The 16,591-nt window shown below is 49.2% G+C and overlaps 2 protein-coding genes across 3 annotated transcripts in view; both read left to right on the top strand.

Moving 5' to 3' along the window:
- The window catches only part of CPT1A (carnitine palmitoyltransferase 1A), a 60,726-nt gene extending 52,819 nt beyond the window's left edge, over positions 1-7,907 (top strand). For both annotated transcript variants that reach the window (XM_057726039.1, XM_057726040.1), the window contains exons 15-19: positions 1,046-1,180; positions 2,527-2,679; positions 3,404-3,517; positions 3,763-3,855; positions 5,718-7,907. In XM_057726039.1, coding sequence (XP_057582022.1) covers positions 1,046-1,180; positions 2,527-2,679; positions 3,404-3,517; positions 3,763-3,855; positions 5,718-5,804 — 582 coding nt within the window. In that variant the 3' untranslated portion in view covers positions 5,805-7,907. The remainder of the gene's footprint in view (positions 1-1,045; positions 1,181-2,526; positions 2,680-3,403; positions 3,518-3,762; positions 3,856-5,717) is intronic.
- Positions 7,908-12,151: 4,244 nt separating this feature from the next.
- TESMIN (testis expressed metallothionein like protein) overlaps positions 12,152-16,591 on the top strand; it is a 37,602-nt gene continuing 33,162 nt past the window's right edge. The window contains exons 1-3 of the mRNA XM_057727817.1: positions 12,152-12,268; positions 12,631-13,177; positions 15,007-15,165. Coding sequence (XP_057583800.1) covers positions 12,698-13,177; positions 15,007-15,165 — 639 coding nt within the window. The 5' untranslated portion in view covers positions 12,152-12,268; positions 12,631-12,697. The remainder of the gene's footprint in view (positions 12,269-12,630; positions 13,178-15,006; positions 15,166-16,591) is intronic.

Raw genomic sequence — 16,591 nt, 5'->3', positions numbered from 1 at the left:
CTGGCCCCTGACACCAGCGTTCCTGGACCCCATCGGGGCCTCCACCCTGCCCTTCCCTCTGCCCATCTCACCTCCCTTTTCCCCTCTTTGGGCTTGCATTCCACAGCCTGTTGCCATCACCCTGAGCTCAGCCCTGGGGCCCCAAGCGCAACACACCCACCCCCGGTGGAGTCCAGTCTGCATGCTTTGCTTCTACACCGAGAAGCTGGCATAACCAGAGAAAAACCACTGGCCGGCCTCCCTCCCCTCCCCTCGCCTCCCCTTCCCTCGCCGCGTGGCATGTGGGATCTTAGTTCGCAGACCAGGGATGGAACCCGTGCCCCCTGCAGTGGACGCTCGGAGTCCTAACCACTGGACCGCCAGGGAAGTCCGTGCCTTGTCTTTCTTAATTCGTGAGCCCTGACTGGTGGCCCCAGACCACCCACTCTCTACGCCCCCAGAGCCTGTTTCACACCCCCTTTCTGACTCTCACTCCTCCCCATCCCCACTCTCAGTAGGGGAACTTTCTTATTTCACCGAGAAAATGTGAGCATTCTAAAGAGACCTCCCATCTGCTGCCCACAGCCTCTGCCAGCGCCACCCCCTGCCAACCCCGGCTCGTCCCTCCTGCTTTCTCTGCCTCCTGTCTGATGGGGGAGCTGTCTGTGTTGTGGCCACCAGCCACCCACCCACTTCCCGCCCCCCTGGAGGACATTCCCTCCCAGTCCCCTCTCCTGAAGTTCAATAATTTCTACCTCCTGCACGTGGGCTCCCAGTCCCGTACTGTATTTCTCCCATAACCACGTCTGTACTCGGGCAGGTGTGTGGAACTCAGGAAATCGGGTCATGACACCAGGTGCATCTGGAAATGGGAACCTGGACACCCACCGCCCCCCGCTGTTTCCAAAGCTAATGACGTTTCCACCTGCCTGCTGCATAAGCCCGACTAAAAACTGCAGCTGACGATGAAGTCTGCTTTTCCTGGCTGACCTTAAGCGATGCCCTCGTATGCTTTAGAGTTTGTCAACGTGCCCTGCCTTGCATTAAAATATGTTTCCTTTCCCAGGACATGGGCAAATTTTCCCTCACCTACGAGGCCTCCATGACTCGGCTCTTCCGAGAGGGCAGGACAGAGACTGTGCGTTCCTGTACCACCGAGTCGTGCAACTTCGTGCTGGCCATGATGGACCCCACACAGACGGTAGGTGCCGCCCGGCCGGCCAGGGCCGGTGCTTTTCACAGGACGGCCCCCGAGGTTAACATGCAGGCTTCCCTGATTAAACCCCGTGCATACTTTCTCCAGCATCTGCTTCCCTCCTCCCCTCTTGAGGGGATGAAATGTAGTAAAAGGTAACCATGGGGACAGACACAAAGGTTCATGGCTGCATCCATCCTCTGTCATTCTGTAACTTCTGCAAATCAGACTATACTTCCCAAGAGTCTTTGAGTCAGAGCAGTACACAGCCAGTGAACAGAGGAATGGGAGAGAGGGGCTGCAGGAGGGTGTAAGGAGTTGGCATCCAGGTGAGAAAGTAGTGACCATCACGGGAGCCCCCTGCTCGGAGTCCCTGAAGCCGCCTCCCATGCTGAAGCTCCCTGAGCAGGCTCGGGGCTCCAGGGTTTCTGTGTGTTGCCTTTGACACTTGGCGGCGGCCCGTGGACTGTTACCAGTTCATTTTCCCAGATAAAGGACCAGAGATTCGTGAATTCAGCAAACTGCTGGGCCACACACCTAGTTAGGGGCTGAGGCCCACCTGCGCCCGACCTGGCATGCCGGTGTCTTCTTCTGACCCCCAAGGAGACGTGGCCCAGGGCTCTCTGCTCTGCTCTCAGGGAACCTCCGTCCTGGAAGGGCTGTCAGTTCTGTGAGAAGAGCTCAGTAGGTCTTGTGAAGGATTACTCTGATCTGTCCTGCCTTCAGAACATCCTTAAGGACCAGGTCTGGAGGGGGTAGGCCAACGCCCAGACGGGCCGCCACGTCCATGGAAGGACACTGCATTGCCTTGTTCTGTGATTGATTGAGCGGGGCCCGAAAGATCCTGAAGCAGTCTTTTTGGATGTGACTTGAAGGCCCCTACCCCGGAAGCGCTGTTTTAGCAGAGCCGCCAGACCGCTTTGGAGGGTTATTTACAACCCACAGGAACATCGCAGCCCACTGAGAGGGACAGAATTTCATTTTCACACAATTGAGACTTGGAGGATGGAGCTTTCCTACCTACTCAGTGGTCTTATTTGTGTGAAGGGTGAAATGATGCCAGTGGGCTGCACACAGGACCCTGAAACTTCCACTCCAACAACCTGTCCTTCGGCAGCCTCCAAACCGCCCCATTCACAGCATGAATGTGGGGAAGGGGCTGTCAGCCAATGGGATTTCTGGTCAGGTCGCCTTGGCAACCCGCCAGAGACACCCCCCCCCCCCCCCGCCCCGATCCCGTGATTTGCTTTCTCAGCGCCCTGTTGGACCACTGGAGAGAAGGGCCGAGACCCTCATCTTGGAGCTTAGACCATAATGCACGACTTGAAACTCTGCGTCCTGTGTTATTTTAGGTTGAACAGAGGCTCAAGTTATTCAAGATCGCGTCCGAGAAACATCAGCTTCTGTACCGCCTGGCCATGACCGGCTCTGGGATCGACCGCCACCTCTTCTGCCTCTATGTGGTGTCCAAATACCTCGCCGTCGACTCCCCTTTCCTGAAAGAGGTGAGTTACTTATGGGCGGCCTGCTTAGCTTTCTTGGCTAAACCAAAACTTAGTAAACCAGTAGCACAGCTTTGCCAATTGGAACTGACCTAACAGATGGGTCTTGGAAGCTCAACTGTCCTCACAATGGAAAATTTGAGCCACATTTCTTCAACCCCCAGAATGCCATGACTTGTACTAAAATAATTAGCAAGTGACGAGCTCTCAGGAATTTTTTTTCTTTTGGCCGCATGGCACGCGGAATGTTAGTTCCCTGACCAGGGATCAAACCCATGTCCCCCCTGCAGTGGAAACACAGAGTCTTAACTGCTGGACAGCCAGGGAAGTCCCAGTAAAATTTAATTTTTTAATAATGGCTGTGTTTAAAAAGCAGCTTGGAAAATTCCTAGAAATTTGGCAGTCGGCTCAGGGGAGCTGGTGCCAGTCTGCTCTAGCACACCGCCACCCCCATTCCGAATCTTACTCCACGTATCTGCCAGCTTTCCTGCCCAAGACCCTGTCAGCAAGTGTTGGCCCCTCCAGTCCGGGTGGCCTCACCCGCTCCATCCCTCTCTGCAGACCTCCTGCCCCAGCCAACCAGGCCTTCAGGGACATAGCCCTCTAGGGTCTGAAACAGTCCAAGCACTGAGCAGGCCCCTTCTTATCCTCTACTCGGGCTCCTCGGTGACAGAAGAGGATGGAGCTGGGGTGTGTCACTGGAACTTTGCCTTGTTTTACTCCACAGGTCCTATCTGAGCCTTGGAGATTATCCACCAGCCAGACCTCTCCGCAGCAAGCGGAGCTGTTCCACTTGGAGAAGAATCCAGAGTACGTGTCAAGCGGAGGGGGCTTTGGACCGGTAAGTGCCCGGGCATCCGCAGACATTGATGGCAGTCTCGTAGTTAAATGTCAGAAGTTCCCTTTCCCCTTGGCCTCATTTCCCAGGGTTCGATTGCTTGATTAGCCGTGCCACGCGGCTCGTGGGATCTTAGTTCTCCAACCAGGGATCAAACCCATGCCCCCAGCCGTGGAAGCGTGGCGTCTTAACCACTGGACCGCAAGGGAAGTGCCCCCACGGTTCAGCTTAAACCTGCTTTTCCATAGGTTGCTGATGATGGCTATGGGGTGTCGTACATTCTTGTGGGTGAGGACTTCATGCATTTCCACATATCTTCCAAGTTCTCCTGCCCTGAGACGGTAAGTACAAAACAGAGTCCTCTCTTCCAAAGATGGGGTATCATTACTGTTTTCTTTTAAAGGGGAGTACATCCTTGATTTGAATTCAGTAAATTTCAGTTCAGTTATGTACTCTTCCTTGGTTGGGACATTTTCAAAATAAGGATTTTGAAAGTCTCTTAATAGTTTTAAAGGGATTGATCTTATTTGGTTGGAAGTCTTGATCTTTGCTGGTAGCAGTGGTTTTAAATTTTAACGTTGGAGTGCTTCTACGACTTTCTGACTCTCTGTAACATTGGACATTGGAAGGTGGATTGAGATTTGTGTGCATGTGCTAAGAAATTCACATACGTGTTGAAGCAGGGGTCTGCAGTGTTCTCTGTGAAGGGAACAAGGGACCACCTTCCTAGCGTGGCACGGTTAATCCTGATTTGTATTTTCTCCTTTCCACATTGTACATCACCTGACAGGCAATGCCAGGCTCACCTTTAACAGAGAAGATTGGAGTGTACCTGCTTATTGTGTTTTATGTAACGCACTGACATTAGGGGAAGCCTTAGATCAAAACCACACCACTTAGAATGTCAGTTGGTACAGCCACTGTGGAAAATAGTACAGAGGTTCCTTAAGAAACTAAAAATAGTTACCGTATGATCCTGCAGTCCCACTCCTGGGCATATATCCAAAGAAAACTCTTAATTCGAAAAGATTACATGCACCTGGATGTTGATTGCAGCACTGTTTACAATAGCCAAGACATGGAAGCAACCTAAATGTCCATCACCAGATGAATGGATAAAGAAGATGTGGGGTGTGTGTGTGTGTGTGTGTGTGTGTGTGTTTACACACAGTGGAATATTACTCAGCCATAAAAAAAAGAATGAAATAATGCCATTTGCAGCAACATGCATGGACCTAGGGATTATCATGCTAAGTGAAGCAGGTCAGACAGAGAAACTCAGTATCATATGATATCACTTATATGTAGAATCCAGAAAAGTGGTACAAATGAACTTATTTACAAAATGGAAATAGAGTCACAAACATAGAAAACAAATTTATGGTTACCAAGGAGGAAAGGGGGTGGGAGGGATAAATTAGGAGTTTGGGGATTAACAAATACACACTAGTATATATAAAATAGATAATCAACAAGGACCTATTGTGCAGCCCGGGGAACTCTACTCAATACTTTGTAACAACCTACATGGGAAAAGAACCTGAAAAAGAGTGGATATATGTATGCGTATAACTTAAGCACTTTGCCACTCACCTGAAACTAACACAACGTTGTAAATCAACACAAGATTGTAAATCCGATAAAAAATAAAAATTAAGTTAGAAAAAGAAACTATCAGAGGCATTTCACTGCAAAAGAGAAAGTGTTGGAAGCTAATGGAAACTTCAGAAGGTGTGTGACAATTAGCTGAGGTGTAGAAACGATGTTTGTCCTGTGTAAGAAGTTATATGATGAGAGTAAGACAGGTGTTGTTCAAACTACTCTTGGTAAGTTGTTTTCACAAAGAAATAAAACACCTTAGTTTTCAAAAACAAAACAAATATACACTACTGTATATAAGATAGGTAAGCATTAAGGTCCTGCTGTATAGCACAGGGAGCTATAATCTTCAGTGTGTTGTAATAACCTATCCTGAAAAAGAACACTGACACCCACACAAACAGGTAAGCTGTTACCTTTGTTAAGCCTTAGCATCTCCCCAGACTCTATAACTTAGTGATTAAGCCACTAAGGCAAAGCTTAGAGAATTGGGGAAAAGGAAAGATAGTTCCTTGAGTCAGATTACCAGTGAAAAGGCTTGAGATGTGAGAATTGCCACGTTGTAACCTGCGTCTGGTTTTTTTTGCTTGTTTTTAAATGAAAGGATTCTCATCGCTTCGGGAAGACTCTGAGGCAGGCGATGGTCGACATCATCAGTTTGTTCGGGTTCAGCGCCAATTCCAGAAAGTAAATCCTTTAGCACTGCTGGGAAGGAAAACGAGCTCTTCTGATGAGAAACCAAATGAAAAACAGCTAGGAATCCTGATTGTAGTCCAGGATGAAAATTTGCTCTAAAAGACTCAGACGTTTCCTTTCCATCCAGGGTTTGGTGTTTTTGCTTTTCTAGACAGCAGGCTCCACCCCGTGAAGTATAACCCTAGTCCTTCCAAGCAGGTCCTAACCTGGGGGGCATTGGATAAAGTCCCCCCCTAAAGTCTTCCCATCAATCTGTGTTTCTGAAGGGATGAAAGTATTGTTGAGTGAGCTATGGAATGAGTGGGGTTGTGACTTCATACGCGTTGGAAATGGACCCGGCAAACATGCTTCGTCAGCAGCCACTGGACATCTGGTACTTACGGGCATTTACTTTTATCAGAGCAATGTAAACATTTGTTTCCTTCCGAGAGAAAAGCATTGTTTAAGTTGCAGATGTTAGCAGTTAATAGCTGATGCACACGCATTGCACTAACCAAGAGATGCTGTGCTTTTGGAACCTGTTCTGTCCCTGTGGTAACCCTGTCACTGTCTACTTTGGTCGTCTGCATTTGCCTCTCATGTTGGAAGAACGTAGTAGGTCTCATCTTTAGCTTTCCTGACCTTGCAAGTCTTCAAAACCCAGTGCCTTAAAAACAGAAGGCCCTAAATGTAAGGGAGACTGCAGGAGAGATTTATTTTGTAAAGTCTTTAGGTGGAATTTTGGGTGTCTTAATCCCTCTCAACTTACTGGGTGGATAACCTTATGTAGGCATTTTCCTGTGGTGTCCCCGTATCCCAGAAAGGCCAGTTCCCTTACGAGGGCAGCTGTGCCGAATTCCCCCATCAGACTGCTGTCCTAAAGTTTCATCATTAAGCTACAAAAGAAGACGTGGGTGTGTGTCAGAAAGGGGGAGCAAGGGATGTGATCGTTGAAGACTGTTTCTGGAGCACTCACTGAGAAGTCAAACATCCTAGGTGCCCCAGGATTCCTGCTTACCCAGACTGGTGCCAGGGAGAGCATGACATTTGCCACTGAGAAAGGAACAAAACTTGAGAAAAGCAAACCTCAGGGCGGTCAGGGTTGGGCATGCCACCTGGTGAGTGACAGAGGAGACCTGCTCCCATTTCCAGGGAGACAGAGGGAGATGGATCATCTTGGTAACATAGAAATGTCGCGGGTGATGGGTGCTGGGTTTAACACAGCCTACCCTTCGGCTGGGAGTGCCTTCATCAAAAGAGTGATTGACCAAAAAGCAATGATGGGCTGAATCATCTTCAGTATTTAATGTAAAAAGAAAGGATCATGGAGTGAAATATACCCCCTGCCTCTGGGCTGTCATGACCAGCTTAGCTATGCATTTTTTAAATTGTGTGTTTATTTTTCTGACCACTCTGTCCTGGTGGGGCTCACCTCTCTCAGAGTTCGGTACTCCAGTGGTCTAGTGGCAAGTTAAACCACTGGAGCAGGAGGAAAGGCGCTTGCTGCAAGCACTTGTGTATTTTATTCCTGTACATGCTGTGATGCAAAAACCCCACCTAAATGGGCCAAAGACTTTTTCTCTCTTAAAAGCAAGCAGAAAGGGGGAACAGACAAAAAAGCAAAACAGGACATCTGAGCACCAGAGCAACAAAAAGGCCCTGTCCATCTGTGGTATGTAGTCAAGGAGGTGTGAGGGGTACAGCCAGGCGTGGCTTCCCGTTGAAGCCAGGGCCAGCGAAATCATACACTGTTGACCACTGACCAGTCTGTTATGAAGCGCAGGTGAATTCGAGCACAGACACGTTCGCACTCAAACATATCTGGGTTTGTCTCTCAGGTTTTCTATGTTTCAAATGTAATCACTGCTAATTCATGCAGTTATCAATGCAATTTTATATTCCTTAAAAGGCAGAAGAGTGGGTTTTTACTGTACATGGTGAAAGCAGGAGGTAAGAGTATTATGTATTTAATTTAATTTGGAACAAGCCATAGTCTTAACGGAGCTGTGGTCTGAATTTCTTATCTTGGACTGGCCATTGCATGTAAATACAATATGCTCTTTTGGATGTAAATCTTAGAAATGCAGTATGAATGTTATTAATAAAAACATTAATCCCAGTCTACCGCAGTATTGCTTTCTGTCTCTTTTATTATACTGATAAGCGGGCTTTAGGCCGGATACCAGGCTCAGGCACTTGGGACAAAGGTGACCGACCAGGATACGCAGAAAAGGCCTCGGGTTGGGCAGAGTGGGCATCGCCAGATTCACACACCTGACGGAGAAGGGCGGCTGCTAAGAAGGGATGTGGGTTTCACTCTGCGTTCATTTGTGCATCCTTGCCTTTGCCCCAGGGCCTAGAACAGCACCTGAGACATAGTACGTGCTCAATAAATACCTGTTTAACACATGAATTCCATTTTCTCCACAGTTCTTATTGAGTACCTACTGTATGCTAAGCGCTGTTCTGGGCACTGGGAATACAGCAGGGACCCCAACAGGTTCTGGCTGTCGTGGAGATCAAATTCCAGTGGGAAGAGGTCAAGAACCAAGGGAAACTATCAAAGGATCTAAGGATTCCTAGACTCTGTGTGTGGGTGTGGGTGTGAGTGGGGGAGGGAAGAGTAGCTGGCTCAGGAAGGAGGCTGATTTAGAAATGGTTTTGGGGGATTTCTTTGGCGGTCCAGTGCTTAGGATTTCCACTGCAGGGAGCACGGGTTCGATCCCTGGTCAGGGAACTAAGATCCTGCAAGCCACGTGGCCAAAAAAAAAAAAAAAAAGGATTTGAGCTGAGGCCTGAATGACAAGACAGAGCCAGCCTCGGGCAATCCAGCAGGGCTGGAAGAGCATCTGGGAACCGCAAGTGTTCCAAGCTTCCAGGCCTTTGATTCTGCCCGGCGTGGTGACTCGCATGGATGGCCTTGCATGCCTAACACACGGGGGCTGCTTAGTACAAATGTCTGATGTGGGGACTTCCCTGGTGGTGCAGTGGTTAAGAATCCGCCTGCCAATGCAGGGAACATGGGTTCAAGCCCTGGTCCAGGAAGATCCCACATGCCTTGGAGCACCTAAACCCGTGCGCCACAACTACTGAGCCTGTGCTCTAGAGCCCATGAGCTACAACTGCTGAAGCCCAAGTGCCACAACTACTGAAGCCCTTGCACGCCTAGAGCCTGTGCTCCTGAGAACCGCAACAATGAGTAGCCCCTGCTCTCCGCACCTAGAGAAAGCCCGCTCAGCAATGAAGACCAATACAGCCAATAAATAAAAAAGAAAAAAAATGTCTGATGCGTGAAGGAGTGAATAGTACAGGCTGGAGGTTGAAGTGCTTCTCGGGCTATTCAAGCTCTTCATGGTTTTTCCACTTGGGCTCTTTATATCGGCTGCCTTGTAAACCCTACAGTTTGGGAAGCCTGAGTTGCATTCTCAGCCCTGACCCCAAACTCAGCTGAGTTCAACAAGATGTGACTTTTCCAGCCATAAAGTTAAGAATAAGGACATCCACATGCATGTGTGTATGTCAGTCTCCAGAGGATGGGCTGAAAAGATACACAGCGGACTTCACAGTGATTCCCTCTTTGAAAGGCAGTGTGATTGGGGATGTCATGGAACCCAAGGGAACTTCAGCTTTACCTGTAATATTTCATTATTTCAGTGGGAGGGTTTATGTAGTATACAGATCTTCGTTGGCTTGTGATGGGGTTAGGTCCTGATAAACCCACGCTAAGTTGGAAGTGCATCTAATACACCTGCCCTACCATACATCATAGCTTAGCCTAGCCTACCTTAAACGTGCTCAGAAAACTAACATTAGCCTACAGTTGGACAAAATCATCTAACACAAAGCCTATTTTATACTCATGTGTTGAATATCTCATGGAATTTATTGAATACTGTCCTGAAAGTGAAAAACAGGATGGTTGTAAGTGTATCGGTTGTTTATCCTTGTGGTTGCGTGTCTGGGAGCTGCACAGCATCCCTAGAGGGGACCACCCGACATGTGGTCTCAGGAAAAGAGCAAAATTCAAAATTTGAAGTACAATTTCTACTGAATGCATATCACTTTCCAACCATCGTAAAGTTTAAAAATCCCAAGTGTCCATTAACCAATGAATGGATAAAGAAGATGTGGTTCATATACACAGTGGAATATTAGCCATAAAAAAGAATGAAATAATGCCATTTGCAGCAACATGGGTGGACCTGGAGATGATCATACTAAGTGAAGTCAGACAGGGAAAGACAAATATCGTATGATATCACTTATATGTGGAATCTTAAAAAAAGTGATACATATGAACTTATTTACAAAACAGAAAGACTCACAGAGAATGAACTTATGGTTACCAGTAGGGAAAGGTGGGGGGAAAGGATAAGACTGGGAGTTTGGGATTCACATGTACACACTGCTATATTTAAAATAGATAACCAGACTTTCCTGGCAGCACAGTGGTTAAGAATCCGCCCTGCCAATGCAGGGGACACGAGTTTGATCCCTGGTCAAGGAAGATCCCACATGCTGTGGAGCAACAAAGCCCGTGTGCCACAACTGTTGAGCCTGCGTGCCACAACTACTGAAGCCCACGCACCTAGAATTTGCTCTCTGCAACAAGAGAAGCCACTGCAACGAGAAGCCCCACACCTCAACAAAGAGTAGCCCCTGCTCACTGCAACTAGAGGAAGCCTGAGCACAGCAACAAAGACCCAATGCAGCCAATAAATAAATAAATAAATAAATAAATAAATTTATTAAAAAAATAAAATAGATAACCAACAAGGACCTACTATAAAAATTCTAAGTCAAGGACAGTTTATATAATTAAAGAAAAAAGCTGTCCTAATTTTAATCTGAAGAAGCCACTAGAGCTTTATATGGAGTCCTGTCCTGTAGCTCACAGGCACAGGAAATGAATTCTCCAAGAAGTGGACAGTATTTCAAGGCACGTATGTTTACAGTGAACTCGTGTCTGGGAATATATTTTAAGTCATTGACATGGCAGGAAAATTCTGACAGTGAGAATTTACTTACATTATGTTCTTTCAATGTCAACTTTTACTCTCCCAGAATAATTTTTCAGATATAAAAGTCCTAGCAACTTAAAGCTGTGCCTTAAATTTAGGGATTCTCAACTGTGTAAAATTTTCTTGGAATTTCTTGAATGCTGAAGTGCACAGCCAAATAGTACATAGTGCTGGTGTGTCTTAGTTACTACTATTTGACTTAGGAAACTATTTTTTCAATTAGATTAGAAAGCTGATGTCTTACTTTTTCTTCCTTTTTTTTTGTCTGCCCTGTGGGGTGGGGGGTGGGGGTTAGGGATCTTAGTTCCTCTACCAGGGATTGAACCCAGGCCCTAAGCAGTGAAAGCATGGAGTCCTAACCACTGGACCGCCAAGGAATTCCCTTACATTTTTATTTCACCAAAACGATACTTGCACATGGAATCAGAGTGCCTCTGAGTCTTCTTAGCCCCAGGAACCCCACCCCCCATCCCCAGAACACCTTTCAACTCTGCCTGGTTTCATTTGCATTTCACGGCCATAACCCTAGATAAGTTTTCACGTCCTTTCTTGATTAAACATGTTGCCTTCTGCTTCTATGAAAGGTGGATTTAGCCCACCCCCTCACCCAAAGTCGGTTCTAGGTCTTGACCAACTCCCTCTTCCCCAGATCATCATCAGCAATGTTGGGTTGCTTTCCTTGACTAGGGATGCCTAGTCTTCCTCCCAAGCCCCAGCACCAAGGACCTGAAGAGCACGCCAGGCTGGGAACTTGCAGGTGCAGACCCCAGGCCCTCCACCCATCTGCGGGGCTCGGTGGCCCGGCGGGCTCTGTCCCGAGGAGCTCGCGGACAGAAAAAAATACACGGTCAAGACTAAGGTCGGAAGTCAAGCTAGGGAGCCCCACCCACCGGTGTCTCAGACTGGCCTGAGGGCCTCAGTTTCCCCACCTGAGCCTGAGGCTGCTGGTCCCGGGAGTGTCCTTCCCTGTCTACCTCCCCTCAGCTCCGGTCCCTGGCCCCCGGCCCCAACCCCGACGCCCCCACCTCTGCAGCTCCCTGCGCATCCCCCCCTCCACTGTCACGGGCGCCGCCTCCCCCGCCCTTCCCCGCTTATCCCCTGGAATTTCCGGGCTGCTCCCGCTTCGCCTCCGCTCCCAATCCATCCCATCCTCCGACCCCGCCCCACGCGCCCCGCCTCCGCCCGCGGCCCCGCCCACCCTATCTACGGCACCGCCCCTCGAGCCCCGCCTCCGCGAGCCCTGGCCCCGCCCGCCCACCCTGGCCCCGCCCGCCCACCCTGGCCCCGCCTCCTTCCCAACCGCCGGCGCCTCGCCCCCGCCCCGCCCCCCATCCGCGCCCGGCTCCGCCAGCTCCCGGGCACCCGGCGCATCGTCTGAGGAGGCCTGACGGGGCGCCGCTGCGGCGCCTGAGACCCCGGTTGCCGTCGGGTTTCCCCGCGGTCCCGGGCCCGGCCTCGGGTCTGCAGAGGGGAGGGGGACGGTGGGCCCCTAGTCAACCCCTCGGGGCAGCAGGGCCCCTTCTCCGGTCGTCCTCGCCGGGGGGCGGCGGGTTCCCCAGGCCGGCCCCTTGGGAGTGGCGGGACCCCGGGTCAGATCCTGGAGACGGGGGGGACCCCGGGTCGGATCCAGGGGGCGGGGGACCCCCGGGTCGGATCCTGGGGGCAGAGGGACCCCGGGTCGGATCCTGGGGGCAGAGGGACCCCGGGTCGGATCCTGGGGCCGGGGAGGGGACTCCGGGTCAGATCCTGGGGGCGGGGGGACCCCGGGGCGGCGGCCGGGGCGGGTGGGGGCCGCCGCCTGACCGGGCCCCGTCGTTGCAGGTGCGCGGTTCCCGCCGGATCCCCCCTCGTGCCGGGTGCGGGGCGATGCCCGGGCCCGGGAGTGGACATGGAAGAGGCCCCTCTGCTGGGCGGCATGTCCGGCTCCGAAGACGAGATGGTGACAGAGCTTTTCAGCGCCGAGAGTCAGTTTGTTCCTGAAAACCTTCCCCTGAAAAGCTCGGTAGCGGTGAAGCATGAGGAGGACGAGTTCCACGTCTTCAAAGACGCATACCTGGGCCCCGCGGACCCCAAGGAGCCCCTGCTGCACGCGTTCAATCTCCCGCTCGGCGGGGACGGCAAGAGCAAAGTCAAAGTGGAGCTGCTGGTGGACGAGAACGAAGAGGAGGAGCTCCTGGGGGAGTACCCGAGCCTCCCCGACCTCAGCCCCCTGGAAGACGCCGTGCTGCCCGCCGCCCCGCCGCCGCAAGCCTACAATGTCCACTTCCTGTCCTCCCTGCTGACCCCGCACAGGAGTCCCGCCGTCATGCCCCTGGGCGCCTGGGCCACCAGGGAAGGGACCGCCCACCCCGGGATCCGCATGATTCCAGTAAGATCCACGTCACACAGCACCCCCTGCACCCCTTCCCTGGTAGAGACGGGAGACTTCCGGCTTCTACCACGATTTCCCTGTCCTCCGGGTGTTCTACGTGTGTCCGTAGCATCCCTGATTGGATTCACTCATTCCCAACAGGGCGCATCGTTTGGTAACGCAAGATGGAACCCCCACACTTTGAAAGATTGTCGCCTGTGCTGTGATTTTATATGAGGTCTTCATAATGTTACCTTAGAATCACCATCTTCTTTGAAGGACTTTATGACCTGCCTCCTGGCCTTTAGAGAAACTCACCTGTACTCTCCAATAGGCAGTCTGGGAAGGTGGAGGTTAAGGAGGGGGAGAGACATGTAAAATGTGGGTTGACTGCTGTTTCCCAATCCTTATATTATCAAAATTTTTTTAACATTTATTTGTTCATTTCTGGCTGCTTCAGGTCTTAGTTGCAGCACATGGGATCTTCATTGAGGCATATGGAATCTTTCTCTGCAGTTTGAAGGCTCTTCACCGGGGTCCCCGAGCTTCTCTCTAGTTGTGGCGTTTGGTTTTTCTCTTCTCTAGTTGTGGCACACAGGCTCCAGGGTGTGTGGGCTCTGTACTTTGCAACACGGGGTCTCTCTAGTTGAGGCATGTGAGCTCAGTTGTTGTGGCGTGTGGGCTTAGTTGCCCTGTGGCATGTAGGATCTTAGTTCCCCAACCAGGGATCCAACCCAAGCCCCCTGCATTGGCAGGCAGATTCTTTACCACTGGACCACCAGGGAGGTCCTACATTATGAAATTTTAAAAAGAAGCACCCTGATTTTAAAACACTTAAATCTAATGGTTATTTTTTTTAATCATCAAGACTTTTTAGTTTTTTAAATTCCATTGATTTCCTTTTGAGCTGTGTAACTTAATATTTGGATACTTGACAATTTGTTTTATTATGTAATTGATAAAATGGTGACGTGTATTAACGTTAGCTTAACCATATATTTATACTGTCCGGAAACATGTGGTTATAGTTCTGTGGGAGAAATAATTTGTCAGTGTTCACCAGCTTGTAAAAATCTAGTGCGAGAGCTTAAACATTAAATAAATGATGAAATGCAAAAAAAAAAAAAAATTCCATTGATTTTCAGAAACATTATTGGTGTTTCTCCCTATTTGTGGTAATTTCCCTGGTGTGTCACTGAGTTCTTGCAGAATATAGCTTAAAAACAAAGTTAAAGTTGGCAGTTATTCCCTATCCTCACTGTTTTCATGTTAATTATTGTCCTACCTTTCAGTCAGGGAAGCTCTACTATTTAATTATAAATATTACTATAAACACACTGTAAGTTACAATATAAATATTACTAAAACATCAGCAAGGATGTCAGGCTTCTCGAGGAAGAAGGCAGACAATGGACTAAAACATTAATACAACCTAATGAGCGTGTTCTGAGAACGATGATAAAGGAGCGGCATTTCAGGAAGGTCCACGAGGCAGTCAGCTCCTTTGGAGGAGCTGGAGGGGCAGCGGACCCACCGCAGAATCTTCTCAAGTTACTTATACCGTGTTTTTGAGACAGCAAGAGGGCCACATCAAAGTCACATCTCCATACCTCATGGGCAGATGGTCCTGGTCCTCAGGGTCCTCGATCCCCAGCGGGGCTGGTCAGATGACTTGTCGCCCTGTCCTGTTGCCCCAGAGAGAGAATAATAGCAGGGAAGAGAGGACACAAAGGGAAAGGGTGCCCTTTACTTTAAAAATGTAACTTCTGCAAAGAATTTTCTGTGTTATGCAACTGCAAAGTACAGCGTCCACAATGTGATTTCTAAAATAACCTTTGCTTTTTTAGGTTGAAATCAAGGAAGCAGGTGGTATTATCACAAGTAACAGTGTGGAGGAAGCAACTTTTCAGAGCCCTCTGGCCCAGGAGTCCTGTTGCAAGTTCCCGTCATCACAAGGAGCAGAGGATGCCTCTGGCTGCTCTCATAAGAAAGACTCTAACCCAATGGTAATTATGCCAAAGGAAATGTGTCTGACTAACATTACATAAATGTTTGACCCTTTTAATTACTAAGTGAACAGTGATAGTTATTTCAGTCATTGTTTTTCATTCTGCTTACTTGTCGAATCAGCATTTTTGGTTGTCTTATCTATCGAAAGAGGGATATAATTAGAGCCTTTCTAATGTTTCTTTCACATCTAAGATTCTCATTTCTACTTGATCTTAGCAAATCAAACAAAAGTTAGGACGCTGCTGTATTTGTTAAGGAGAGAACCCATAAGTCACATCAGTCAGTGCAGACCCGGGGTTGGCCCAGGAATGGGGCAGCTGACTGAGCTGCACGGTTGGCATGTCGGTGGGAGGCTGAAGCTGTGCTTCTGTGGCTGCAGGACAGAGGCTGCTTTCCTTCCTGCCTGCCTCCAAGTTCCTAATACCAACTAGCAATCATATGAGATAGGGAACCAGTAACATTTGTGGTTTACGTGATATCTTTGCATGTTTGTAACTTCATTTAATTCTCCTACCAACTCTGTAGGGTAGACATTATTTTTATCTACATTTATGGGTAAGAAAACAGAGATGTTACCTAGTCTGCTTGTAAGGGTACGTTGAGGATTCCAGGTCTCAGTGTGGTAAGAATGGGGAAGGCGAGGAGCCAGGGAATCCAGCCACAAACGTTCTTTTAGCAAAGAGTCCAAAGAACCAACACTCGCCCGGCCCCCATCAACTCTTTATTCCGAGAAAGGAGGCCTTAGCCCTAAAGCATATACTTTAACGAGAAAATACTTGAAAATGAGCTCATCGTGCACTCTGGCTTAGCTGTGGCTTTCACCAGCACTTGCCTCTGTCTGTGGTTCTCCTTGGGCCTGTGCGTTCTGAGAGCACAGCTTTTCCAGGACATTTGGACCAGGTGAGCAGGATGAGAGCCCTTCCAATTACACCAGACTCCGGAGTAATGTTAGACTGCTCCCAGGAAGGACAGGACAGAGCCCAGAATTGTGCAATAGGCAGAGGCCTGGAATGTCCACTCTGAGCTTTTCCCTCCAGTTTGTGCACATGTGTGTGGTGTGTGTGTGTGTGTGTGTGTGCGCGCGCGCGTGTGTGGCTATAACTTTATCCTCTAAATACAAATAAAATTCCAGTCGAACATGAATGTTGGCCTCTTATCCAATGTCGAGATGATCTGAAGGTTTGACCCAGTGCTCAGCACCTCCTTAGCATAGGCCCTGTGTGTGTTACTTTGGTAACATTGATCCTTTATGCTTATTTGGGTTTTCTCTCTAGGAAACCCAGAGGCAACCTAACGGTAGAAACTGTAGCTTCTCTGGATATTTGTGGTTCTACCATCAGAATTAGAAGCTGTGTGCAGGCAGAAACAGTGACTTCTCTTACCTTCATGTTCCTGCTACATTGCCATGGACAGGGCTGAACA

This window comes from Hippopotamus amphibius, chromosome 3, assembly GCF_030028045.1.
Source record: "Hippopotamus amphibius kiboko isolate mHipAmp2 chromosome 3, mHipAmp2.hap2, whole genome shotgun sequence".
NCBI classification, from domain to species: Eukaryota; Metazoa; Chordata; class Mammalia; order Artiodactyla; family Hippopotamidae; genus Hippopotamus; species Hippopotamus amphibius.
This window is presented reverse-complemented; position numbering and strand designations above follow the sequence as displayed.